Source organism: Podarcis liolepis, assembly GCF_965112155.1.
Source record: "Podarcis liolepis genome assembly, chromosome: 2".
Taxonomy (NCBI): domain Eukaryota; kingdom Metazoa; phylum Chordata; class Lepidosauria; order Squamata; family Lacertidae; genus Podarcis; species Podarcis liolepis.
Window position 1 is genome coordinate 104,618,952 of NC_139555.1, and position 27,846 is coordinate 104,646,797.

General features: G+C 47.5%; 2 protein-coding genes and 1 long non-coding RNA gene across 11 annotated transcripts in view; all 3 read right to left on the bottom strand.

Annotated features, from left to right (window-relative positions):
* Positions 1–1,369: 1,369 nt before the first annotated feature.
* Positions 1,370–21,809, bottom strand: IMPDH2 (inosine monophosphate dehydrogenase 2). 4 transcript variants are annotated; one of them, XM_083492498.1, is made up of 16 exons: positions 21,467–21,688; positions 20,244–20,297; positions 16,793–16,841; positions 16,438–16,539; positions 15,394–15,468; positions 14,487–14,693; positions 13,115–13,202; positions 10,832–11,031; positions 10,518–10,608; positions 9,682–9,777; positions 9,161–9,232; positions 5,146–5,289; positions 3,872–4,016; positions 3,370–3,513; positions 3,037–3,120; positions 1,370–1,686 (listed from the first exon to the last, which is right to left on the bottom strand). In XM_083492498.1, exons 1-16 carry the CDS (start codon positions 21,562–21,564, stop codon positions 1,665–1,667), a joined length of 1,671 nt encoding a protein of 556 aa, XP_083348624.1. In that variant the 5' UTR covers positions 21,565–21,688; the 3' UTR covers positions 1,370–1,664. The 4 variants fall into 4 exon arrangements, with proteins under 4 accessions (XP_083348624.1, XP_083348625.1, XP_083348626.1 ...); XM_083492499.1 differs by lacking the exon at positions 20,244–20,297 and having other exon boundaries at positions 21,467–21,752; XM_083492500.1 differs by lacking the exon at positions 9,161–9,232.
* On the bottom strand, positions 7,998–9,154 carry LOC310702229. The gene is made up of 2 exons (XR_014523380.1): positions 8,134–9,154; positions 7,998–8,092 (listed from the first exon to the last, which is right to left on the bottom strand). It is a non-coding gene; the product is annotated as an uncharacterized lncRNA (long non-coding RNA).
* Positions 21,810–26,367: 4,558 nt separating the features above from the next.
* Positions 26,368–27,846, bottom strand: part of QRICH1 (glutamine rich 1) — a 29,585-nt gene continuing 28,106 nt past the window's right edge. For all 6 annotated transcript variants that reach the window (XM_083491693.1, XM_083491697.1, XM_083491694.1 and 3 more), the window contains one exon: positions 26,368–27,356. In XM_083491693.1, the coding sequence (XP_083347819.1) occupies positions 27,164–27,356 (193 nt within the window). In that variant the 3' untranslated portion in view covers positions 26,368–27,163. The remainder of the gene's footprint in view (positions 27,357–27,846) is intronic.

Genomic DNA, 27,846 nt, shown 5'->3' on the forward strand with positions numbered 1-27,846 from the left:
AAATGGTGTGACCATTAGACTACTCAAAGGAGATCTTGGGGCCATTTCAGGCACACACACCTCTCGAAGTTCAAATATGTCACAAAGGGGAAAGGAAACACTTATGTGAGCTGTTCTCTGCAGAGCTGGCGCTCTTGATATGTCATGTCTTAGTCCCAGCAGCTCCCCTGAATGTTGCAATTCTCCCCCCCCCCCATGAAACATGCAAACCCACTTGGCAGCTTGCAGTAGCAGCAGGCAAGAGGAGCAGAAATTCCTTCTCTCAATGATGCATTCTCTGAATATGAGGGCCCTTTGCAATTCACCAGAAACTGCAGATCCTCGCTACTGTTATGAATGGAGGGGAAAGAAGTTTAACCTCCTTGAACCTGCTTCTCTGGAAGGGACCTTCCCGGAAAGATTGGAGTGCCTGTGCTTCCTTAAAAGGCTTGACATCTAAGCATCATTGCCTCTGAACAGGTGGCCCCTTTTAACAAGCCGCAGATCTTTCCACAAGTTCTGGCAAGAGCAGCCTGGTTCTCCTAAAAGGTCAGACTGCATGCTCTTGGCAAAGGCACACAAGTCCAACTTTACTTGCCCCCTTTACAGTGGGGGTGGTCATTCAGCAGTAGGGTAAAGGGACCCCTGACCATTAGGTCCAGTCGCGGACAACTCTAGGGTTGCAGCACTCATCTCACTTTACTGGTCTAGGGAGACGGTGTACAGCTTCCAGGTCATGTGGCCAGCATGACTAAGCCGCTTCTGGCAAACCAGAACAGCGCACAGAAACACTGTTTACCTTCCCACCGAAGTGGTACCTATTTATCTACTTGCACTTGACATGCTTTTGAATTGCTAGGTTGGTAGGAGAAGGGCCGAACGACGGGAGCTCACCCTGTTGCAGGGATTCGAACCGCCGACCTTCTGACCGGCAAGCCCTAGGCTCTGTGGTTTAGACCACAGCGCCACCCGCGTCCATTCAGCAGTTATTGAACTACAACTCCCATCATCTCTGATTATTGCCCTGCTGGGCAGGAGTACAAGAACAGTTGGAGGATGGGCAAAGGTTAGCCACACCTGTTTTAAATACCAGCTACGTTTGGGGCCGGAATGGAGACCCTTAAGCCATAATTCTGAAACTATAGTTTGAGGAATGTATTAAAGCGATTGTCTTCTGACCTGTTCATCTGGGTAGAAGCAGCAAGTGGAATGTGACTTTAGCAGAGAAATAATGTGTGGCACAGCACAGGCTGGGGTGGGCTTCTAAAAATAAAAAGGTATGTCTGGATGTACCTATGTAGAGGCCCAGCAGCACACAGTTGGAAGGCTATATACTCTAATCCACGACTGCCAAAAGAAAAGACACTGATAGCTGTAATTGCACAAGGAAGAAGTTGGAAGAGGCCTTCTTGCCTCTTTGTTTTATTGTAAAAAAGAAATACAGAGACAGAGACACAGGACCCCTCTCCAGAGCCTCGTTCAGCTGACACTTCTGGAATAGGCTGATGTGTTTTACCTTCAGCCCCTTGGTCAAAGCGGCTGATAATGCGAAGGGGGAGCAGCAGGCAGCTCCTCCCCTCCGGCAAAATGGCACTTCTGTGAAGGGAGCAGTTCATGATCATGGCAGCAAAGGTCAGGCACCACAGGGCAAAAATGAGGCTCAAGGAAAGCGCAAGGGACTTTCATCAGAAAAGGCGTTTTTCATACCTAGGCAAGAGAAGGAAAAGAAAGCTGAAGTTGCGCACTGTTCACCGGAAGTAGCAAATTATTGCTCTCTTTTACCAAATGGAATCAGATAGGGGTCTCCTGCTTAATTCCACTCCCCTGCTCACAACCTCAGGAGCCGTTTTAAAGTAAAGGAAGAAGTGGATGGCAGTCTTGGCCCTTGTCCTCGACTCTCCATTCACAATGTCTGCTCAAACCCAATGATTTTTAAATATATTTTCTTCTCCTGCTACGGGCTCCAATCGAGAGCAGAAGCATGCACCAGATTCAGACCCTGCAGCAGCTGCTGCAGCAAAAGAAACAACCCCACTGTTTTTACTACCATACATTTGCATGGTCGCAGCATGACCGTAGGCTTGTTTCAGTGCAATGAACCTTGACTGTATCTTCACACGGTCTCCACCTCCAATTACGTACTAGTACTGGGTGTAAGAAGAACACCCTCAAGACCTGTAAACCACTTACAGTGGTACCTTGGTTTTCAACCGTTTTGGATTACAACGTCAAACCCGGAAGTGCGTGGCCCATTTTTTGGACTACAACCCATTTTTTTGGGATTACCCCCCCTTTTTTTGGAGGCCCCATTGGCGAAAGCGCACCTTGGGTTACAACCTGTTTTGGTTTACAACCAGACCTCCGGAATGTATTATGGTTGTAAACCAAGGTACCACTGTATATTACAGTTAGAAGTTGGTTCTTGAACTTAATTTGTTCCAAGAGTCTCTTCCGACTCCTGAAACCGTTCGAAAACCAAGGCACGGTTTCTGATTGGCTGCAGGAGCTTCCTGTGCTCAAGCGGAAGCCACGTCGGACATTCAGCTTCCAAAAAACGTTTGCTAACCGGAACACTTATTTCTGGGTTTGCAGTGTCCGGGAGCCGATTTGTTCAACAACTAAGCCATTCATGAACCAAGGTACCACTATACTCCACAATTCTAAAAAAATCTAAACATAAGAAGGACCTAGCCTCAACAGGAAAGAAACTATCTCGCCCTCTCTGATCAGTTCAGGGTGTTTTCTAACAAACACTGCCCCTTTCTGCTTTGATATTTGTCCATAGATGCAAACACGGCCTTGTGCTAATTCTGCTTCAGAAGGTATTAAGAAGCAGCAGAATTGAAAGTAATTGCTGGGCTGGTTCCTTCTTGGAAGTGTCTAAAGCGCCTCAGCTACTTCCCTGCACTCAGGATCCTTTGGGGTCCTAATTGGTTCTGGCCACAGGCTGCTTTCACGCTGGCAGGCAGGAGACACACTTTTCTTTTCTTTTTTAATTTCCCTGTTTGCTAAGTGCTCTGCTTACTCAAGATGGATCAGTTGCACATAAAAACTTACGAATGGAGGCCATGAATCCCTCCTTCCACTTGGGCAGATGCTGTCCTCTTTTCAAATTTCAGCTCTCCAGAATACATCATGGCCCTGGCGATAAAAAGTCAAGAGAGTGAGAGTGTGTTCCTGTCCCCCTACTAAGAGCCACATTCTTGCAATAATACAGGATGGGAACCATGGTGTGGGCTGACCAACCCATGTGGGCCAATCATGGAAGTGAGGGGCAGGCATGGTCTGCCTGGTAGATTGTGTGTGGCTTGCTCACATGCCTTCAGCATACGTTATCCCAAAGTATACAAGACTGGCTGGGGGAGGGTGCGGGGCGCAGAAAGCTCTCACCTCACTTGCGTTAGACTCTTGGCTCCGATATCCTGGCAGGAGTGCTGGATGCCAGCAATCAGGTACGGCATGAACTTGTGAATGGAGCCCTTGTCTTGCACAGCGCCGGAGACCCCCTGTGCCACTTTAATTTTATCTGTCTCGCTGAGAATCACAAAGAACAAGAAAAGGCTTGTGAGAAACGCAGAACTGGGCTTGCAAGCTTTTTCCAGAGATGGCAAGAAACAAGTGTTTATGGTGAAAACAAGGAAGGGCGCACTGCAAGTCTTCCGCCTAAGTCACCAGATGCCCGCCCCAGATAGAAAAATCTGGGCTTGCTTCTGAAACGCCATCGAAGCAAGATTCTGAAAAGCCTCCAGTGGGAGAATATTCCATGGAGGTGAAGCGGCAGCGGCGAATGTCAGTTTTATTATCTTCCACAATCTGCATGCATTATTTTGTTTATGCAGCCCAGCCTGGTACCATTCAAGCAGTCCCTCTGTTAAGGATACACATCTCCTACCTGAAGTATCTATTCTGACTGCCCAGGTTCTTGTCCATGGCATCAAGTGACCCCATGCCCCGGTACTTCTTCAGCCTGATCCCATCAGAAAAGAAATACTCCCCGGGGGCTTCGGTTGTGGCGGCCAGGAGCGAGCCCATCATCACTAAAGCCAACGAAGAGAGCAAGAACAAGTGGTGTGACGTTCTAGGGAAAGCAAAGCAACGGGGAACTGGGCTTGCACTTCCAGTCCGCTCTAGAGGGGTAAACTTTGATGCTGGCTAGGTAAAACATTCATGTGATCTAGCCCCTTCGCACGTGTGTGTGTGTGTGTGGTTTTGGTTAGAGCTGGGATCCAACAGAACCACCTCCACTTCCTTTATGTACTTAAGGAGATGCTACATGCACCACAAGCCAACCTGGCCCCGATCCAGCCTCCCACTAGCTCCCAAGGGTTCGTGTGCCACCAGTCTGGAATGGGGCTTCCTTCACCGAGGAAAGCCCACTCTGAGCAATGTTGAAACACTGCTGCTGCCTAGGACACATCTGCACGGCAGGTACCTGTGCTATTTAGAGTATTAGAGCTCTGAACTGAAGCTGTGTGTGTGAACTGCATGGCTGCTGCTGCCTGTTCTATTGCCATTTTTGAAATCTTTCTACAGCTTTATTAAGCAGGGCTGGGAACCTATGGCCCTCCAGATGTTTCTGGCAGCCTAACGATCAGGGGTGACAGCAGCTGTAATCCTGTAATCTGGAGGGAAACACATTCCTTAAGGCAGCCTTTCCCAACCTTGGGTCTCCACATGTTGTTGAACTACAACTCCCATCACCCCTAGCTAGCAGGCCAGAGCTCTGGAATGATGGGAGTTGTAGTCCAACAACATCTGAGGACCCAAGGTTGAGAAACACTGCCGTAAGGCATTACAATCACTGGAGGAAACTTTTACGTGTCGCACAAGCCTCTCTCTCAGTGAAAATGTTTTTTAAAAATTTCATTTATCACCTGCCCTTCACTCTATTATCCCGGGCAGACCTTATACGGGCATTCACACACCTCCAAGTACCGGGAAATCTTGCCCAATCTGGTTTCCCAGAGGTACACACAGGTTTAACAGCAGTGTTAACACAACCTATAGCTGTTTCACCTGCTCCACCTAGTAACCACTTGCCCCATGCAGGGCAGATGTGTCTGGTACAGCACATCTGGAGATACTACTGTGGCAGAGTTCCCTGGTGCACAACCAAGCGTTGCAAGCTCTCAGTGAAATCCAAGTTGACCACCATTGCCATCTCACCTGTGGAAGCGCCAAGCGCCAGAGCCTTGGCAATATGCCCAACAGTCTGGATGCCGCCATCCGCAATCACTGGCACGCCAAACCTCCGGGCGTACTCAGACACTTTGTAGACTGCTGTGGCCTGAGGCCTTCCACATGCCAGGACTAAATCCAGAGAGACAGAAAAAGAAGAAGCAGAAGAACAATCAGAGTCTGGTCCGAGGCAGGCCCTTTGACGGAATCCCCGTCTTCAGCACGCAAAGTTTTAGAAAGGCACATGGCTTCTTTCAGCTACTGCCTTTAAGTAGGAGGCAGAGTAAAGCAAAGTCAGCCTGCAGGGGAAGCACCCTCCAGATCTTCATCCCAGAATGCAACTAAAATTGAGATGCGAAGGCACGGGGGGGGGGGGGGAACCTGACGTAACTAACCTATGGAGCACCTGTGTGCTGCTCCAATGGCTAAGGAAGGCTTTTGGAATGGCCCATAGAGCAGATAAAAATCCATGCAGTCTTGAGACCCACTGACCTTGCTTGCATCTGGCATCCAACCGGAATACTAGAGACTTTCGGAATATAACAAAAGCCCTGTTTATGCTTGGTGGAGGGGACATGAGGGCTCACATGGGAGCTATTATCAAGCCAGCTATCTCCTGGCACACAGGGCGGCTGTGTATAGGCCTCACTGTTTCCATCTAAAGCACAAGATGGCACAGGAAGTGAACATTCCTCAAATGAAGGATTCCTGCAGAACACACCCCATGTGTCAATAGGAGCTCTTCTGTGCTCAATTTCATCAATTTGTCCCGGATTTGCTAGCTGTTTCCACCCACGTGCCACTTGGGATGTGCGTTCTGGAAGCGATGCATACTGCACAGCCAAGGACATGCAAAAACTCTTGCCAGAAGTGTACCGCCCTTTCTTCCAAAGAGGGCTTTCTTTCCCCCACACTTCACAAATAACCGGGAGGCTTTTCTCTGCCACGATTAGAAGAGTGTACCAGATGAGATTGTGACCATGCAAGATTAGTCAAAGAGTGCAAACTTCCTGTTAAATGCAGGGTTTCAGGGTTGCTATCTGCACCGCCAAAGCTAACTCTCAGTGCTTCACCAAGAAACCGAGCCAGACACAAGCCACTTTTTGCACCAGCTCATCTGTCGTTTCATCCATTCCCCTTCACTTTCTAGGGCTCAGTACAGGCAGCCCGGAAAGGGAATCTCGTCCGTTCTAGGAAATGCGAGTTTCAAATTCACTGAAATCAACTGCATTGAACTGGAACTCAAATCAATCATGAAATGGGCTGCCAAAAAGATGAAACGGTGTTAGTGCTAAAGAGGTGGTCTCGCTTTTGCTGAGGCTGCCTAATGTTGAGAGCAGCGTTTCCATGTTATGGCCGACAAGCCAATGAAGCAGTTTGTTCCATACATAAACACCCACCCTATACTCTGGTCGTAGGAACCAGGTCATGTGCGTAACCGACCTTTGCAACAATGGTGTACAGAACTGTACACTGAGACCAGCCCTTTATGAATTAACATGTTGGCACCAGGGAGCAAGACACAGTCCTACAACCTAGTGCCTTGCGCAGGTGTTGACTTCCAAAGCAGGGTTTGAAATTTGCCGTAATAATTTGGTACGGTAACGTCGCTGCCATTCGGAGTTCCACAGAATAAGAGATAAAACAAAAAATGGGCAAGCCTAGTCTTTTATTAGACAAACTCTTCATTGTCGTAAAGCAGGGGTGGGCAACATTTTTGAAGTAGAGGACCATAATCCCTTGGAGGAGGAGTTCCAGGACCACATACTGGTTGCGATCAGGCCTAAAGCAGATGCAAACACCCCTTTTCTCTCTCCCCCTTTGAAGCCTGCCACCTTGCTTAAGAGAGTTGCCTGGGAACATATGCTCACAGACTCTTACTGCATTTAAGAGCCATAACAGATTAAAATGAGATTGTTGCGTTCTTGGGTCAACACAAACCAGCTGGTAACCCTGTTAGATAGCTGGTTATATTATCTTAAGGCTCCACCTTTCCTAGCCCATGTTATTTATTATTAGAATTTGTTTACCGCCCTGTACCCAGAAGTCTCACTGAAATACACTGACTGGTAGCAGTTTTCCAGAGTCTCAGGAAAAGGTTCTTCCTAGCTCAGCTTCTCAAGATCCTTTAATACAGAGATATCAGGATTGCAACTGGAACCTACAATATGAAGGTTCTGCTACTGCAACTAGCAACTTCATTGTATAGCTTTTGCTCCGTATCCTGAACTTTGACAGTTATAATAATGCAAAAGCAATTGCGGATTTGAGGAATGCTCTCCTGGGGTGGGGTGGGGGTTGGTTGTCTGTCTGGAGCCTTCAATTACATCTTGGGCACCAGGTGAAAATGTTTCTCTTCAACCAGGCCATTGGCCGATTAACATTCTATGACCTTGTAAATGTGTTTGTGGGAGGGTGTGTGCGTGTGTGTTATTGGTCTGTTTCTGTTTCATTATGTACTTTGTGGATTTACGGCACTACAAGTCTCTCTGCCGCCTTCACATTTGTCAAAGTATCCAACTTGGAGGCAGGTTAATATTACACCATGCATGTATATCAGCCATTTGTTGCCATATTGACCTTAAAGAGATAAGAGGTCCAGAGTGGGCGATGCTGAATTTTTACTGGACTAACCTGCCCAGAGCCCTGATTGCAACTGTGTCAAAAACCTCAAAGAGGCATGTCAGGGATATAAAGTCCATAACTGTGTTGACTACCACAGCTGGGATCCAAAAAAAGTACACATGCACATGGAAAAGAAGCCTGAAAATGCACGTGGGAAGCTGTGCTTGCTGTCTGTTCTTGGGCTGTTACAGAAATCTGACACCGAATGCTTCCCCCCCCAAATCAGGTCAATACCCGAAATGACTGTTTTTACTTTTAAAAACAGCAACTTTGACTTCATAACAGATATAGCTCTCTAAAGGAGAATGAGCTAGTTCTGTATGGGACAAGAGAATGACCTCTCATGGCAACCAACTGCAAGGAAAAATGAGCATACTTTCCCTATGGAACGCCTAGCAAATGGCTACTGGTATTCCCTGTGGCAAGCAAACAGGAGAGCAGCCGGGGTTCTGGGGGAAAGGCTATTCCCACTTCCCACAGAGAATCTCCATACTCAAAAAGGAAACTCTCATTCATCTGTTTGAAACAGTAGCTAAAGCCCTTTTCCACGTGGCTACTTTGGGGGCACTTTAAAGCTACGTGGACAAGCCCATAAGTGGGGGGGGGGGGGAGAACTACCATGGACTAAGGATGGGGAACATACAGGACAGGGACTGTGGTTTTCAAATACTTAAGAAGCTGCCTAGAAATGATCACCTAATTTACTCACAATAAAAGCTTAGAATTACTTAAAGTAGGCTGAAATTGAGCATTGTTAAAAAGGTTTTCTATCCATTGTCAATGCTGCAATATGGATATGGTCATCAGTGCAAGACAAAATCCTTCCATCATTATAAAGGAAAATACTCAGGCCAGCTCAGGCTACCCTACATGAAACTGGGATCTTCCTAGTAAATGTAAACAATCCCCCGCCAACCCTACTGGTAACAGCAGTCAATCTAATTAACCCTCTGAAAATTACAATTTACCTATTTTGTATATGTGGTTGGAATTTAGTTAATTTAACTTGTAGAATCACAGCTGCTGCTGCTGCTGCACATGCCGTTAATTATGGCACCTTTGCCCACCAAGAGAAAGGAAGCAGTCAAGGTAATTTTAAAAAAAAATCCACATAGTCCTGGATTTAAGAAGAGAGAAAGAACTCCAGCTAGTACCATTAAGGGCAGCTTTGAAACCCTGCTTTAGGAAAGGCTCAGAATCAAGAGAGTGTCTCAGCTTTAACAACCAGTATCCAAAGCCACAAAACCCCAAGTGCGTCTACAACTAGATTATTCTCAAAACAAGCAGGGGGGCGGGGGGGGGGGGCAATGGGCAGCCAATCAAAGCCTTGCTCCAAGGCACAAAATTAAGGGGTGAGGGGAAGGGGGCAATGACTTACTATAGGTGCCAGTGACTGTGGAAGGGCATTTGGGGCTGTGGGACTTTAGGTCTGGAGGGATCTTTGGAGCAGCTGAACAAGACAAAAACACATACAGTTTAGAGGTAAGAGGGAAGCAGCACAGGAACCAGGAGGACGCCCTGAAGAGTTGACGTAACGCCAGCATGCTGGCACGGCACTGTGCAGTCGGGCTGCACTCAATTAGTACAAAATTGGCCCTGGCCAGACAGCCCAGAACATCTCTCCTCTCTGTTCCATTGCTGACTTTAGACACAATTAATCTGCTGCATGCTCAGAGTCACGACTCCCCTGTCCTGGTTGCTCACAGGGACAGCCTCTGTACTGCTGGCATGGCGAAAGGGCAGAAGCCCACCTCAGTATCGGAAGGACTCAATGGACCAGATACAATTCCCCTCCTTTCCAGGCACTGGGCTAGTGCTTCTGGAGGGCTACAACTAGGTTCTTTAAACAAGGCACTGGGGAAGAGAATGTGTTAATGATCTGCAGCGGGAACTGAATACCTTCTTGCGTGATGCAGATGGAACCGCTGCCCATGCCGACCCTCAGGGCATCGGCCCCGGCGTCAATCAAGTTCTTCGCCTGAGCCGCCGTCACCACTAGGAAAAGGAGGAAAATGTTATGAAATGGGGGAAGGGAGGAGGAAGAGATAGAAAACCGGTCTCCATCACCCTGCGCTTGCGACAGTGATGTTTTCTCTTCCAAACAGACGGGACCGGCTTTGCACAGAGGAAGCCACTGCAATCTCAGCTGAAAAGGGCAGGCTCGGATTCCAGTTCTTGCTGGCTGGCCGGCCTTCGGCCATCTCACCAATGTGATGGTGTTAACAAGGGAACAACCTGTACAACCAAAGTGCCTTCTTTTGTTAATTCAGAGGAGGAGGTAAGCAGTTAGGGCGTGCCAGACGTTTGACCTCTGGTTACACCAGAGGTTTCGTCTGGTATGAAAAGTGTGTCTTGCTAAATCCCATGTTTTTATTTGTGGCATTCCAGCAAGTTTAGGATTTGGAGATGTCAGTGGTTGCACTCATGACTTTAAAGAAAGGGATTGGAGCCTATTCTTCTGTAGAGGGCTGCATGACAGCAGAGAGTCGCCCCAGAGCCAAAAGTGAATGGGGGAACCCCCTTTTTTCTGTCTCTCTATCACTGCCAGCCCATGGGCTGTTAGAGAAAGCCCTTCATCTCTCCTCTGCCAGCCTGCAGCCAGGGGTTTTTGGGTTTTTTGGGGGGGGGAGGGAGCCAAAAAGCTAGAAACTTATGTAGATTTAGTTACAAGTCCGTTCTACAACCCAAAGAACATGACCACATTTTAATGCTTATATTAGCAAACATCTTGTTACCGTTGCCTCCAATGACCTGCAGCTCAGGGTATTTCTCCTTGATGTATTTGATCATGTTGATTTGGAAGATGGAATTCCCCTGAGAGGAATCCTGGGATTGAAAAGAAGAGGAATGAGGTCTAGAAGCTTGCTCTTCATCAGAGTAAACATCAGCGATCATAGAGGGATTTAACAGCTATTGAGATTTCTAGACAAGACCTCCTCTGCACAGACTCAAACGCAATCAGCTCCACACAGAAAAGTCCAGATTCCACTAACAAGGCATCACCCCTACTGCATACTACTAAAACCCGCTTACCACCCCTAGGACTCACCAGAACAACAACGTCCACACCAGCTTGCACTAGTAAGTCGAGACGGTATTTGTCATCTTCATGGGTCCCAATGGCAGCCCCACAGAGCAGCTGCTTCTTGGCATCTTTTGACGCAAGCGGGTAGTCCCGATTCTTCTTCAGATCCGTGCGTGCAATTATGGCCACCAACTCCCCCTTCTCGTTAACGATGGGCAGTTTTCCTGGAATGCCAAAAGTTATCTATGAGTTGCAATTTTAACTCTTCCCGAAGGTTTTTCATCTGCTTTTGTTTTTCATTCTCTTTGATTTTTCAGCGGCAAAAAATAACGATCAGAGTAAACTGGAGTAATAGATACAGTGGTGCCTCGCAAGACGAAATTAATTCGTTCCGCAAATCTCTTCGTCTTGCGGTTTTTTCGTCTTGCGATGCAGGGTTTCCCATAGGAATGCATTGAAAATCAATTAATGCGTTCCTAGGGAAACCGCCTTCAGACCAGGTCCAGGGACAGTCTGTCCCCAGACCTCTTCTGAAGGCTGGGGGGGGGGGGACAAGGGCTTTTCTTCTCACCCCCAGCATTTTAAAAAACCCTGGGACAGCGGAGGACTTCTCCGCTGTCCGGGCGATCTTAAAATGCTGGCGGGCGGCATTTTAAAATCGCCCCGGACAGCGGAGGACTTCTCCGCTGTCCGGGGCGATTTAAAAGCCCCTGGGAAGGCAGGCAGGGGGGACAAAGACTTTCGCCCCCCGCCCGCCTTCAGAAGGTGTTCCCACCCCCCCCACCCGGCTTTGCAGCAGCGTTCCGAAGCGGGGTGGCTGGGGCAGGTGCTCCCGCCCCCCCACCCCGCTTCGGAGCAGCGTTCTGAAACGGGGTGGCTGGGGCAGGTGTTCCCACCCCCCGCCCGGCTTCGCAGCAGCGCTACGAAGCCCGGCGGCTGGGGCAGGTGCTCCCGCCCCCCCCCACCCCGCTTCGGAGCAGCTTTCCGAAGCGGGGTGGCTGGGGCAGGTGTTCCCACCCCCCCGCCCGGCTTCGCAGCAGCGCTACGAAGCCCGGCGGCTGGGGCAGGTGCTCCCGCCCCCCCACCCCGCTTCGGAGCAGCGTTCTGAAACGGGGTGGCTGGGGCAGGTGTTCCCACCCCCCGCCCGGCTTCGCAGCAGCGCTACAAAGCCCGGCGGCTGGGGCAGGTGCTCCCGCCCCCCCCACCCCGCTTCGGAGCAGCGTTCCGAAGCGGGGTGGCTGGGGCAGGTGTTCCCACCCCCCCGCCCGGCTTCGCAGCAGCGCTACGAAGCCCGGCGGCTGGGGCAGGTGCTCCCGCCCCCCCCCCTGCTTCGGAGCAGCGTTCCGAAGCGGGGTGGCTGGGGCAGGTGTTCCCACCCCCCCGCCCGGCTTCGGAGCACGGGGAGATCGCTTCTCCCCACCGCCCCTTGCTTCAAAAGAGGTCCGGGGGCAGCGGGAAGCGCTCCCGCTGCCCCCGGACCTCTTTTGAAGCAAGCGGCTGCGGGGAGATCCCTTCTCTCCGCAGCCGCTTGCTTCAAAAGAGGTCCGGGGGCAGCGGGAGCGCTTCCCGCTGCCCCCGGACCTCTTTTGAAGCAAGGGGCGGTGGAGAGAAGCGATCTCCCCGCAGCCGCTTGCTTCAAAAGAGAAGACCCGCTGTCCCCGGGGCAAGCTTCGTTTTGCGAAGCAAGCCCATAGGGAAATTTGTCTTGCGAGGCAACTCGAAAACGAAAAAACCTTTCGTTTTGCGAGTTTTTCGTCTCGCGAGGCGTTCGTCTTGCGGGGTACCACTGTAAATACAAAACCTGAAGTCCACAAGCCCATTAATCAGTCTGCGTTGTCAGGCACCTATTCACAAAATATTCAAATTGACCAAAATACAGAGAAAGGAAAGGGAAAATGCTGCCCCTTATTGAGAATCCAAGCCGGAAGAGGTAATGACTTAAACGAGGCACTTGAACAAGTCCACTGTGGAATAAGGGTTTAAGCCTGGAAGCTGCAGCTTCTGTACAACTAATTACACTGACGTTTTGATCTCCCTCCACAAGGGGCAAGACAATTCTTTGAACCTTTGATCTTCTCCACTCAAAGCAAACTGGGCTTAGCTCAAGGTACTTGGAGGCACCCCTGGGTCACATTATAAGCCTTTGCTCAAGACGCTGGTAAAATTCATGCCCTAGGAGTGGAAAGTAATTGTGCCATTACTCGTAATTTGTGCACATCAAATTATGAGGTTAAAACGTGGGATGAGCCACATGTCCACTGATTTAGCATAGTATGCACGGAATACCACACATCTGTTCCCACTGACCTTTTTTACTCCTCTGCAAGATTTCATTAGCTTCTTTTAACGTCACTCCTGCAGGTGCTACAACGAGGTCTTCCCGCTTGGTCATGATCTAGGGAAAACCAAAGAGCAAAGTAAAGATGCTGTCCTCTGCGCCTGGGCCAAACTGAGCCGTTCTGAGTAGCAGATGGGGTCTCAAGGAATGAAGAGAGCTGCAGGAGAGTCTCAAACAGCAGCAGAATTTTTATTTTGTTCACAGTTAAAGGAGAGTTGACAGCATTTTGATCAGACTAGGCAAAAATTGCTAGAGGGAGAAGGGCAGTGGTACTTGAGAACATCATAGTGCATGTCAGAAATATTATTTATTATTGTTTAAAACATTTGTATGCCATGCAGTAACCGTGTTCTCTGAGCAGCTTACAACAAGAAACCATTTAAATACGGTAACAACCAACCACCTAAAAGCAACGTAATGTCAGTGGCAGCAAATAAAAATGTGTTGTTGTTTTTTACTAACCAGTTTTATTACTATGTTATTAAAGCTTGCCCTGGTATTATAGTAGCAGTGTGTTTTTATGCTGTGCCCTGCCTTGTTGTATTTTCCATGAAAGTGTGGTTTATAAATATTTAAATAAAGTAAACCACGCAATCCTCCAACTGCAGTCTGAAAACAACCCACAAACATTTGCAACCTCAGTGGCTCATGTACCCTACGTTTAAAGTATGAGCGGTTGAGCTATCTGCCATTAAGACTCAACAATTATTTTCTAGGCTTAATTGTATTCGTGATCCCAAGTCAAGTCCAGTCCTCAAACTACTTCCTATCAACTTCCACACATGACTCTTCCAGAGTAAGAAATCTGAGAAGAGTGGCCTTAAAGTGTCTCACCCAGACAGGAGCAGCAGAAAACAAAAGCTTCCAGCCTTGCTCAGCATCTCTCCCCCTCCATGAAGTTCACATCTCTCCAGAGCTCTTTTCAAAGCATGTCACTCGCAACTCCCGCTTGAGGGTAATCAGAGATGATTTAAGGCCGCTCTTGGGCAGCGTGCAACTGCTGGTTGTGTCAGCACAGCCTAAAGATAGCGCAGGAGAGCAGAATGGGCTCCAAGGCACTGCTGAAATCCGAAGCCCAGCTATACAGCGGTTACACTAATGCTAGCTCCAGAAGGCTTTCATTATGCAATGCGAGGGGAAATGAGCCAAGCGAACAGAAAAAGTTGCAAAAAAACCCAACCTGTGCTATGCGCTAGTGCTCCAAGACATTAAACATAATTCCTTTGGCCAGTGCAATAATAATAATAATAATAATAATAATAATAATAAAGCTGGAAGTCCACACACTGCCCCAGCACAAGTTCTAGTCCTGCTTACTGATCCCAGAATAACCCCACTGACCTCGCTGAGAGGCAGGTCATGCTCTTCTTCCCTCAAAAAGTCGATGTCTCGGGATGAAATAATCCCCACGAGTCGGCTGCCCATCTTCCCATTATCTGTTATAGGGATGCCGCAGAACCCATGGCGGGCTTTCGCTTCGAAAACATCTCGCACGCGATCTTTGGGGCTCAGCACTACTGGGTCCGTGATAAATCCTTGTTCGTATTTCTGGAGCAAGACACGAATTCAGAAGGAGAATTTTGAGCCGCATACAAAATAGTTACATAAAGATATGCATTGGGGGAAGCAGACGTCTGCGGAGCCAGACAGGACTCTCCTGGGGAATGGCCATCAGTAACTGCAGCATTGTAGTGCGTGGCTTTCAAACATGGTTAGGGGCTCATCCAGACAGCTGCAAGTACAGAAATAAAGAATAAGACAGGTAGCCTGCTATGCCCAGTTCCTCTGAATTACAGGGATCCAGGAGACCAAAGCATCTTGCCTGAATGTACTGAGGGCGTCAACAGCTGCTATGGGTTAATGCCAAAACACCAGTCAGATCTTTCTGTATACCTCAAATGCAACAGGACCATCTTTTAAGAGTCCAGCAGCCAAGATTCTTAGCGAACAAACAGCACACATTTCAAAGCATGGCTACAAAGTGAACTCTGTTCCACATTAATCACCATGAACGTCGGCGCAAATGCAGCTATTAACTTAATTAGAACCAAGGGGGGTGACGGGGACTTGTACACAAGAGGAGAGAGGGCACGTAATCATGCAGCCATACGTTTGTGGTAAAGGCACAGGTGAGTAAACTAGGTCTACAGCAGAATACCCACCTCACAAAGCAGTGCTGGGCAATAACCAAACCTGTTATCAAACCCTTCTCCCCAGGGACATTTGTATACACAGAAGATGGTTTTACCTTAACTTTCCGTACTTCGTTGGCCTGGAATTCTGGGGTACAATTATGATGAATGAATCCAATTCCACCTGTGAGCTGAGAAGATATAGAAAGAAGTTTAAGTTGGAACAGAAATAATACAGTGGCACAGTAGTACCTCGGGTTAAGAACTTAATTCATTCTGGGGGTCTGTTCTTAACCTTAAACTGTTCTTAACCTGAGGTACCACTTTAGCTAATGAGGCCTCCTGCTGCTGGTGCACAATTTCTGTTCTCATCCAAAGTTCTTAACCCGAGGTAATCTTTCTGGGTTAGTGGAGTCTGTAACCTGAAGCATATGTAACCCGAGGTACCACTGTACTTTGGTTTAAGAACAGCTTAGTTTACAAACAAATTGGATTAAGAACGCTGCAAACCCGGAAGTAGGTGTTTTGGTTTGTGAACTTTGCCTTGGAAGCAGAACATGTTCCACTTCCTGCTGAGTGTGTTCCATTTGTAAACTGAGTCCCCTGCTGCTATGGGAAAGAACGCCTTGGTTTAAGAACGGACTTCCGGAACGGATTAAGTTCGTAAACCAAGGTACCACTGTACTTCTTTGCTGCCTTTGACCAAGGGCAGAGACAAGGTTAGCAGGCATGGCCCACAAGCCAAACTGTTGTTGCTGTTGCTGTTGTTGTTGGGTAGCATAAGGCTCTGCATTAAAAAACAAAACACACAACCCAGCTAAGAACTAAGAATTTTAAATACTGTAGGCGATAAGCATAAAAGTAGAATTGGAAGGGACTACTACTTCTCTGGCTAATATTAAAAAAATGATTACAGACATGGCCATATGTTTTTAACAGTACAATGCCAGGCACGTTTAATAATAAGTAAGCCTTACTGTGTTGAACAGGCCTCACTCCTAAGCATGTGGGTTTAGGACTGCAGACAAAATGATCTGAGGAAAAATGTTCTTGATATCCCATAGGGATTTACCAAGATACCAAGAAGTATTTCACACACACACACACGCCGCACTCTAAACTAAGGTAAGCTCTCTCTCCCTTCTGCCCTGGTTTCTTACCGCCATTGCAATGGCCATGCAAGCCTCTGTTACAGTGTCCATAGGGGAGGATACCAAGGGAGTCTTCAGGGTTATCTTCTTGGTCAGAGCTGAAGTCAGGTCCTTAAAATAAAGAGAGTTTGGCTGAAACAGCAGGCGGCTTTATTTGCGATCTTTTCAAGCACCATTGTCATCGCACCTTCACACACTTAGTGACCCATCAGAACTAGAACTGCAGAACTAACACTGCAGATTCCAAAACGCTCAGTTAGTACTATAAAAAGAGACAAACAGAAAGGAATATCCTACAGTGCAGAAAGCACTTGCTTCTTGACGCTGATTTTATATATTATACAAACTTTAGTCTCATACTCACCACTTGGTCTGCAGTAAAGTCTATGTAGCCAGGGAGTATAAGGAAGTCGCTGAATAACAAAGGAAAAAAGAAAAAAATGTTATTTTTGGCAGCCTAATACAGAACTTTTAACAAGTAAAAGGCTTTATAATGTAATTTGTGGTTCGCCGCAGCATGTTGCTGAGATAAATAATGACTGTACCTGTGTGTGGGGTTTTCAACTAAGTTCTATTCAGAGCAAACCCACTGAAATTAATGGAACTAACTTAGTCATGACCATTAGTTTCAGTGGGTCTACTACTGAAAAAAGTTCAGTTGAATACCACCTGGGGTACCTCCTGAATTCTGTGATTGGAACCCCCAACAAAATTTCCTCCTTTAAGAAACAGTGCCTACAAGGGGAAGATTTGGATCAGGAACATGGCTCAGGGAAGAGAAAGGGTTTAAAAAATGTAGGAAACATTTGGGCCTCCCAGTGTTGATGAACTACACCTCCCATCACCCAAGAACATTGACAATGCTTGCCAGGGCTGATGGGAGTTGTAGTTCAGCAACTGATATGGAGAGCCAAAGGTCCTTTACCCTCAAGGCAATTCCTCAAATCTCTCCCAAGCTACTTTTAAATTTGTAGGAGAAAATATACAGTCCCAATTTTAGTGTTCATATGGTTTCCCTTCCACATCTAACAGCACTCTTGGGAGGTTAAGAGGTTTGAATCAGGGCTTTGGTGCAGAGGGGAAACATCAGACTGCCCTTGCTCCTTTACCCCAACCTCACTGGCTTCATTTTTCAGAGGGAAATCAAGTGGAAAGTTCTAGTCATACAACTTCACATAATACACGCCTCAGGGATGTCTATGAGTGGGCAGAGGTAAAGTGGTTTGATTGCACCAATTGCCTTCTGCTTGAACCTACAGTGGTGCCCCGCAAGACGAACACCTCACAAGACGAAAAACTCGCAAAATGAAAGGTTTTTTCGTTTTTGAGTTGCCTCACAAGACGAATTTCCCTATGGGCTTGCTTCGCAAAACGAAGCTTGCCCCGCAAGCTCCGGGGAAAGCGGGTCTTCCCCGCTGTCCCCGGACCTCTTTTGAAGCAAGGGGTGGCGGGGAGAAGCGATCTTCTCCCCGCAGCCCCTTGCTTCAAAAGAGGGGACAGAGCGGCGCTTCCCCTCTGTCCGCGGATGGTCTCCATAGGAACGCATTGATTGATTTTCAATGCATTCCTATGGGAAACCGTGCTTCGCAAGACGAAAAACTCGCAAGAAGAAATAACTTGCGGAAGGAATTAATTTCGTCTTGCGAGGCACCACTGTACTGCTTCTCCCAACCAAGCCTATAACCTCATTATTTACTGTTTAAGAGAGGGTCTTGTAGCTCAGCAAAATGTTTCTGATTCACTGCCAGGAACAGAATATTGGGTTGCCGTGATGGGCAAAATGTCTTGCTAGAGACCCTGGAAGAGCTACTACCACAGAGAGTAAATAAAACTGAACCAGACAGACCAGAGGTCTGACAATGTAAGATATGCAATGCAAAGATTCCCAAATCAAAAGAGGAATCTTCCACGAAAATTTGATCCTTTGGTATCTCCTGAGTTTTAGAAGTTAGAACAATTCCCACCACATGCATGTCCAGCTGTATTTAGCTTCCCCCACCCCCAGAAAGTCTCCAAGAAAACAAAGTTTTGAAACTCCCGAGCAAAATGTTCTACAGGAAAAAGTTAGCTGATGTTTAACGAATGCCATGTCCCCAACTTGGAAACCTTCCAGGAGACCTGTGAAGACCTTCCTATTGCATTGACTACCTCTCTACCAGCAGCTATTAAGTCATGGAAATCTAAAGGGAATTTCCACATACCAGGGGCATCATACGGGAGTGCTGCTGGCACCACTTGCCAGAAGCAACTGAAAGAGACAATGCTGTTGCCCTCATGCCTTGTTTGTAAGCCCCACAAAAGCTTACTGCTGTTGGAAACGGAATGCTGGATGAGATGGGACTCTTGGTCTGATCCTGAAACATGATTCTTATGTTCCAATGTTGGTTGACTCGAGACACAGTTTAAAGGCATTGGTATATGTGTGCATTAGGTAAAGGGACCCCTGACCATTAGGTCTGGTCATGACCAACTCTGGGGCTGAGGCGCTCATCTCGCTTTATTGGCCGAGGGAGCCGGTGTACAGCTTCCGGGTCATGTGGCCAGCATGACTAAGCCGCTTCTGGCGAACCAGAGCAGTGCACGGAAACGCCATTTACCTTCCTGCCAGAGCGGTACCTATTTATCTACTTGCACTTTGATGTGCTTTCGAACTGCTAGGTTGGCAGGAGCAAGGACCGAGCAATGGGAGCTCACCCTGTCGTGGGGATTCGAACCACCAACCTTCTGATCAGCAAGTCCTAGGCTCTGTGGTTTAACTCACAGCGCCACCCGCATCCTATGTGTGTGCATTAGCTTGTACTATTTTTCCAGGAAGCAATTGACTTTCAGGATATGGGAAGAGCCATAAGCTTAGTAGCAGAGCATCTGATTTGCACGCAGAAGGACTCTGGTTCAATCCCCAGCAAGGGCTGGGAGAGAGACCCTAGTCTGAAATGCTGGAGGACTGCTGCCAGTCAGTGTATACTGAGCTAGATGGACCAGTGGTCTGATTTGGTATAAGGCAGCTTCCTTATGATCCCTAGCTTTGGCGAAGGGCTGCAGCTCAGTGGTAGAGCGTCCGCCTTGCATGCCAAATGTCCCAGATTCAATCCCTAGTGTCTCCCAAGTTAGGGAAAGACTCCTAACTGAAACCAGGGAGAGCCACTGATAGTGTTGGCAATGCTGGCCTAGTACAAGGCAGAACCACCCACTCGCAGCACCTCCGTCCTGCCAAAATTTAGACTGAGTTTGTTTACCCTCATCCTTTATGGCATACTTCACTGGGTAGAAGGTGACTGCTCATGTTCTTCCTTTTTTAAAAAAAGCTGCTTCTCCAACTGCAAAGTTTGTTTCCAAACCGAAATAATTTATTTATAGATTGCTGTTCTCTAAAAGGGGAGGGCTGAGGGGTTGTGGCTGCTAAAAAGAGGGTCAGCTTTCTCGTGCAGGAATTATTTCCAAGTAAGTTTCTCAGAGGGTTCATATTGCACGTCTAGTTAGGGAGGAACTCGTGAAGGCTGTGTGCAACCACAGATCATCTGGCATCACGTGAGTCTCCAGATGGATAGGGAGAGACTAAGCGGTGGAAGAGACAGAAAAATGGAAATAAAAACCTCCTCTCGCCAAAAACTCACAGTATACAACTCTAACAAGATAGCAACTTTATACTGCCGATTCATGTTCTTAAGAGGTTGGATCAGGGGTACATTCTATGCTGCTCACGGCTTTCTTCTTATAGAAGGATTATGACTAAATACGCTCAGACTTGTCATATGGACCAGCAGGTGGTTTAGGAACATAAACCGATACACAAGTGTAATCAGAGAAACTGTTACATGATATTCTGGCTCCATGGTCTCTCGCAAGGGCTGGGATCATCTGCGCAGTTACTAGATAAAAAACACAAAAGGTCTTGCTGGGTGCGGGATTCAACAGACCCTGAGGAGGACTGACTATTCTGTGGAATTATGTCAAAGGTGAAGTTTAAGAAAAGCAAGGGCCAAGGAGGAGAGCAAGAGGAGATCCGCTAAGCAGAAAGGATTCCTCAAACATGAGCTTTCAGGGAACATCTTGCACAGAAAGAGGGATACTTGGCAACAGTTCTACTTATACAGTACTAGCCAACAGGCACATTCCTCTCACCCAATGAAGAACTGAGAAAGGTGATCTCATATAGAATCAAAGAACTGTGGAGTCGGAAGGGACCACATGGGTCATCTAGCCCAACCCCCTGCAATGCAGGAATCCTTCATCCAACATGCGGCTTGAACCCACAACCCTGAGATTGAGAATCTCATGGTCTACCAACTGTGCTACCTGCACTACAATGCAAAAAGGAATCTACTCCACGAGATTTTTCTGGAAGTTCTACAGCAGGGGAGAAACAAGGTCTGCATGTTCAGGCGGAGGGTTTTGTCTCTCAGGACACACACTCTCTCTGAAGTTGAAGGCCGAGAGTCTCTGCTTCTCCATAGGGAGCAATGGGCAGAAGGACATTTGCCCCTACTACTGGAACTAGCATCGCCCTCGGCTTCAAAATAGACAAAAGTGTGGGGGTGGGGAGAGAGAGGAAGGGGGGGGATCTCCTAGGGGCTCGGGTAAATCCTTTTTCAAAGACCCAGAGGAACCCCCTGGGGTGAAAGGTTAATTCGAGCATGCATGTTTAGGGAAGCTTTTACTGTTTGATGTATTACAATATTTTAATATTTTTTCTGGAAGCCGCCCAGAGTGGCTGGGGAAACCCAGCCAGATGGGCAGGGTATAAGTAATAAAATATTTATTATTATTATTATTATTTGAGCACCCCCAGCCCCGCTTTCCTTCACCCCGTGCCAAAGCCATCATTATAACCTTCCCTTTCCTCGGGCTATGATAGCATGTCGCGGGTGCAATACACACACACACACCCCAAATTCCGCGTGCGGGGTCCAAAGGGGCATCAAATGCCCCCCAGCATGAAAAGAACCTGTGGCAATTCCTCGAGGCGGGTGGAGGCGTAGCGCCGACCCCCCACCCCATTACCACCCCCGCCCCACGGCCTTCCCAGGCGCCTCCTCACTTGTAGGTGAGCCCATCTCCGCAGTTGAGCATCTGCTGCGCCGTGAGCCCGTCGTCGGGCACGTAGCCGGTGCCGCCACTGATCAGGTAATCGGCCATGGGTGGGTGGGTAGGCGCGCGGGCCGCGTGTGCTTCTTCCCTCGCGGCCTCAGAAGCAGAAAGCGCGCGCGAGGCTCTGCCTCTTCTGCCACGCGCCCTCGCCGACAAGAGAGTCAAGCGTCGGCGCCGCCGGGTACAAGAGCGCGGAGCTCGAGGAAACCCCGCCCCCCAGACGACGACGCGTCCTTGCGTCACGCCGCTCCGTCCGCGCAGGTTTCTCTTCCTTCCCGCCCCCACCCTGCCTTGTGGGTGCGGGGGGGGGAAGAGCGGGCTACGGCGGCCGCGCGGACTCATGCGCGGCAGGCTGGACGGGCTTCGCCTCCCTCCTTCCTCTTACCCCTCCCCCCTCCCCTCGCTTCTTGTCCCGAAGTAACGAGTTAAGAGCGGGAAAACAGAAGACGTTCCTTTCCCCACTCATTTTCCTCGATTGTATGAGGTCATTTGGGCAGAACAGCAATTTTATTTAGTAGCTCCTTTTGTTCTTTTTTTTAAAGAGCCCTTCTTATTAGCTGCGCTGTGTGCAGAGAAGTGGACCGGCCCCCGCAACACTGTGTGGCAGTGCCGGATTTACGTATAAGCGAAACAAGCTATAATTTAGGGCCCCCCAAAAAATTAAAGGGAAAAAATCGATGTACATTTCCAAAATATAAGATAAAAAATAAAATAAAACCTACATACAGCAAGTGTTTTGTGTTATGTAGGCGCCTATGAAGCTAGCCTGCTCCCTAAAATATCACTAGTTAAATACTTATTAGGTCTATAAATTACCATATAGCATATATTCCACACACAAAAAGGGACAATTTGTTGTTGACAAAGGACAGCTGGACATATAAAGGGCCCTATTACCTTCAGTAGCTATGGGGCTCATGAAAACTAAATCCAGCCCTGGTGTGCGGGTGCGTTTGGTGGTGGGGCACCGGCTTCTGAAGAATGAAGGTTAAATTCCTTATTAAAAACAAACAAACCCAAGGCGCGAGATTCTCCAAAAAAACTGTCATGGGGTGTCAACACGTCAAGCAAGCTGTGCTAACCTGCCTTGGCAGTAGAGCGCAGGCGCCAGTACTCAGCCACTAGCTGCCTCCTTCCCTTCAAACTGGGGAGGGGAGAGAGGGTATCCACTTCGCTTCGCCACTACCCCCCGCCCCGACTTTGGTCCAGAGGCAACCTCGAGAAGTCTTGCAGTAATCCAATACTGTGAACAGCTTTGATGGGGTTGTTTTGATGGGTGGCCGGGGGTGTGGGAGAGAGATTTGGTGGAAAACCTTTTTGCAGCCGTTTATCGAGGTACTCCACACTTTCTTTAAACAACATCGACTGTCCATCCCCCCCCCCGCAAAAAAGGCTGCTGGGAGGGAGAGGAGGGGAACCACCAGGAGTGCTTTGTTGCTGTTGCTTGAGTGCAATAGCCCCCTTTCCACATGGCTCCAGATAGCCTACATGGCTCTCTTCCCATTTCCCCCTCACAACTGCCTTTAAAGTAGGCTAGGCTAAGAGTGAGTGGTGCAAGGTCACCCAGGGAGCTCCATTGCTGGGTGATGTGAAAACCCTAGTCTGGCAGTTCTTCCTCGAACAGGCAAACCACTACTCCAGTGTGGTGTAGTGGTTAAGAGCGGTGGACATGTAATCTGGTGAACCGGGTTCGTGTCTCTGCTCCTCCACATGTAGCTGCTGGGTGACCTTGGGCTAGTCACACTTCTTTGAAGTCTCTCAGCCTCCCTCACCTGTGTTTGTTGTAGGGGAGGAAGGGAAAGGAGATTGTTAGCTGCTTTGAGACTCCTTAGGGTAGTGATAAAGGGGGATATCAAATCCAAACTCTTCTTCCAGCCTGTCTCACAGTTCTGGTACTGAAAACCAAATTCGTGGCCTGAGATGTGCTCAGAATTAAGGAACAAAGCATGTCCAAACACCATTACGTAATTATTTTGGCTTACCTTAGCATTCTTGAAAAAGCAAGCAGCTCACAAAAGCTTATACTCTTGTAAATTTGTTATGTCATTTAAAATGCCACAACTCGCTCATCCCCCCCCCCCCAAAAAAACACACACACACTCTGGTCCAGAAAAGAACCTCAGCATCAAAACTTACCATATTGAAGCTGTAAGGAATTTTATTTTTTCTCATGTGCTTCCACAAGGAGCTCACATTTCCTTTCATCATTAACCACTTTGAGGTAAGCTGAAAGATCATGGGCTTCATAGCCATGGATATTCTCTTCCTCCCACTCCACCCCAGCTAGATACACCTGTGTAAGTATGAAACAAGTCTTCAGAGTTCTCAGATCTAGATATCTGTGCTGCATTAAAATCTCCCCCAACTGCCTTCATTTGCTTGCATTTACATAATGTACTATATTCTATAGCCCAATTGAATTGTGGAATTTGTTTATATCCAAGCTTGCCTACATAAATTATGTTGCTCAAAAGTTCAGGGAATGAAATTAGGCAGCACTTAGAAATTACTTACCCCTTTTCTAAATTCAAGGACTAGAGGTGCTGTTGAAATAGCATGCATGACAAAAAGTGTGTAGTTTGAAAGCACATCAGTGGTAAGTAGATAGGTACCGCTGCGACGGGAAGGTAAATGGCGTTTCCGTGCGCTCTGGCACTCATCATGATGTCCCATTATGCCTGAGGTGGTTTAGTCATGCTGGCCACATGACCCAGAAACTGCGGACAAACGCCAGCTCCCTTGGCCTGAAAAGCGAGAGGAGCACTGCAGCCCATAATCACCTTTGACTGGACTTAACCGTCCAGGGGTCCTTTACCTTTTATTTCATACATACACATGAGGATGCTAGACATCTGTTTTGATCAAATACAACCCCATGAGAACTACATTGACCCAAGAAAACACATCTGAGGGTCAGGTGTGAGAGCTGAGAGAGAAAAACCCTTTTCTGGGATTTGGGCTCTTGACCCTCCATGCAGGGCTATCTGATATTCTTCAGGCTTCATGTACTCGCTATTTTTTCCAGGTCTAAAAAGCCCCCCCCCCAAAAAAAAATTCTGCATTAAAGGAAGGAGGGGCCAAGAAAACCTTTAACAGCTAGTAAAGCTGCCCTCTGCTGCAATCTACCTGCAACTGCAGCCTTAAATTTACACACTTTTCAGAAAATGTGGGGATTATAGTAGAGGATTAGACTTCAACTCGGGGGGTGGGAAACCTCTGGCCCTCCTGAAATTGTTAGACAGTCCAGCCAGCATGGGCAATGGTCAGGTATAATAGCTGCAGTTCAACAGCAGTAGACCTAAATTTCCCCAGACCTGCCTTAACCCCAAACCCAATCTTTATATTACACTTTGCCACCTTCTCTGCCAAGATTTAACACCAATTTGGATAAACGAGATCTGAATTGTGCCCATTGATATTTATCCTATGTGCCAAGCTTTATCCCCAGCACAAAATTTGATTTTGGTAGTTAATACAGGAATCTGTGGTTATCTGAAAAATACATAGGAGCTACTGAAAGTGAACCCACATGCGAACACGTGCTCCCAGCTTTCCTCCCCTTTCCAAGTTCGGCATTACATGCAACTGTTGTCAAGGAAGACAACAAAATGGAGCTCCTAAATGCAGTTAATCCAACCCTGGATTAAAATATGATTTGCAGTGGTTATACATAATGCCAAATTCAGATAGAAAGGGGTGCAATGGGAATGGGCCATAGAAGCGTGTAGCAAAATAGCAAAAGCAATTCAATGCAAACAAAGTGTGATGTGATGCACACCAGGTGTGTGTGTGTGTGTGTGTGTGTTAATTTCACATACACTCATGGGTCTGAACAATTTAATATTTTTTTTAAATGAATGAAAATGTTGTATGCTGCAGCGGTTGAAAAGGGTGGATTCCATACCAGTTATCATTTGGAAATTAAACGAAAATAAAACTGCTTATATCATGACATTATACAAATCTGTGGTGAAACTGCTTGGAATACTGTCTACAGGTCACCTTACATCAGAAAGTATACCGCAGAGCTGGAAAAGTTTAAGAAAGGGTTAACCAAAATGCTTTAGGGGCTATGGCAACTCCCCTATGAGGAAAGATCACATTGAGGCTTTTTAGTTTAGAGAAAAATGAGCAAGAGACGTAACAGAAGCATGTAACATTGTGCATGGTGTAGAGAATGTGGACAGAAAGGAGTATTTCTACCTCTCTCATGATACTAGAAGTTGGGGATATCCAAGGAAGCTGAACGCTGGAAGATTCAGGAAAGAATGTCACACATCACAGAGTTCAACTATGGACATCACTCCCACAAAATGTAGTGTGGCCACCAACCTGCACGGCTTTAAAAGAGGTTTAGAGAAATTCATGGAGGAGGAGGCGGCTATCAACAGCTACTCGTCATGATTGCTGTATATTACTACATCCAGTCTCAGGGGCGGCATGTCTTTGAACACCAACTGCTGGAGCGACATGAGTGGGGAAAGTACTCATGTTCAGCGGCAGACTTCCAAAAGGCATCTGTTAGGCCGCTGTGGGAGCAGGATGCTGGGTGATGCTGGGCCTTCACTCTGATCCAGCAGGACTCTTCAGGTTACAAACACTTCGAGTTACTAAACCAAGTAGTAGTACCTCGGGTTGAGAACTTTGTCCCAGGGCGAGAACAGAAATTGCACGCCAGTGGCGTGGCGGCAGCAGAAGGCACCATTAGCAAAAGCACGCCTCAGGTTAAGAACGGTTTCGGGTTGACCTCCGGAACGAATTAAGTTCATAACCCGAGGTACCGCTGTACTAATATTCTGTGGAAACCTTTACATTTGTTCCCCCCAAATAAACACACATTGTTCAATGGCATGTTGAAAAGACGTGCTCGTCATTCTTAATAAACAACTAGCATAAGAATACATTAAGAGAAACAGGGTGGTATCTTTATATGATACACAAGTGTATGTTACAAGAATTCCATCAGGCACAGGAGCCTCAAGGTTTTAAGGCCTCAACATCAGGCCAAGAAAGAAAGAAAGAAAGAAAAAGCAAGAGAGAGAGAGAGAGAGAGAGAGAGAGAGAGAGAGATATTGAGAGAGAGAGAAGTGTGGTAGTTTGTACTTAACATCTAAAAATGTCACTTTTAAGTTCTTAATAGAAATTGTTTTGCTTTTTCCTTATAAATCATAATTGCAGGTCACTCTCCTCTCCCTTCCAGAACATGTCAGTTTCTAAGCACAAGGAAACTGCAAACTGCCTCTCTTGGCCAATATCCACCATTTTCCGCTCTTTCCAAGTGCATGAGCTCCAAAGCAATGGCCCAGCTAGGCCAAGTCCCTCAATTAGATTTGTTTCATTTTCTTCACATCATAAAAAATCCCAAAGTCAATCTACAGCACCTCACAGCTCCCAGAGAAAGAACGCAGCCCCCAATGCGTCCAGAAGGCTGATGCAGTTGGGTCAGATACACAATGGGGAGGGTCTCCTTTAAACAGAAGAAGCCTAAAAGGGCTTCATAACTACACCAATTAAAAAAAAAACCGGGAAAAAACCTTAGGCATCTCCTTTAGTGTAAAAGGCTGTACAATTGATCCTGGCCTTATGGCCTGGCCTTCCCTCCCACCCTGTCCTACCCTCACCCTTTTTCTGAGTTGGGAGGGATGCCTTAGTGCATGGTGCTGGCATTCGCCACAGCAATAGCTGCCTGAATCTCTCGTATCACCAGAATCCGGGTGAGCATCTGCTCCATCTGCTCTCGACTGATTGGCTGGATGGAATACCAGATAGGGCTGTTGGGAGCCACCACTGGTTCAGGAGTCAAATAGAATGTATCGTTCCGGCCTTTCACGCTCTGGGGGCTGAGAAGACAGAGAATATCGTTAAGCAATTACTTTGACAGCATACACTTGAAACAGCTATGAACACTATCTTACAAACATCTACGTTTTTTCTGAACCACCAAAGGTTCCACATGTAACACAATACAAAAAGTGACGTCCTGATCATTTCAACCTCCATTTTACAACAGTTTAAGCTGGCTGTGGCATTGAAGACTAAAACTGGAGTTAGGACAGGCCTTCCCATGAGGTTTTCTGCTCTAGCACCTGTCTCCCCTCTTATGTCTGCCCCCCCCCCCCCGCACTACATCTGCAACTCTAGCCTTTGGTAATACATTTCAAGGTATTCGAAAAAAGGGTGAATTGTGAGTGCACAGGAATTCAGGTTGTATCTGAAATGCCCAATTTGTACAGTGCATTCTTTACATTCTACACCACAGACTTCTCACACTAACTTGGGGATTTCACCGGGCTTTGGAAATGAAGAGCAAGTCCAAAAATGTTTTTAAAG

Coding starts and splice junctions, on each gene's coding strand:
- IMPDH2 (XM_083492498.1), bottom strand. CDS start 21,564: ATGGCCGATTACCTGATCAGTGGCGGCACCGGCTACGTGCCCGACGAC. Junction 20,298..21,466: donor GGAGATGGGCTCACCTACAA/GTGAGGAGGCGC, acceptor TTTTTTATCTAG/TAACTGCGCAGATGATCCCA. Junction 10,609..10,831: donor GTGTGGACGTTGTTGTTCTG/GTGAGTCCTAGG, acceptor TTTCAATCCCAG/GATTCCTCTCAGGGGAATTC.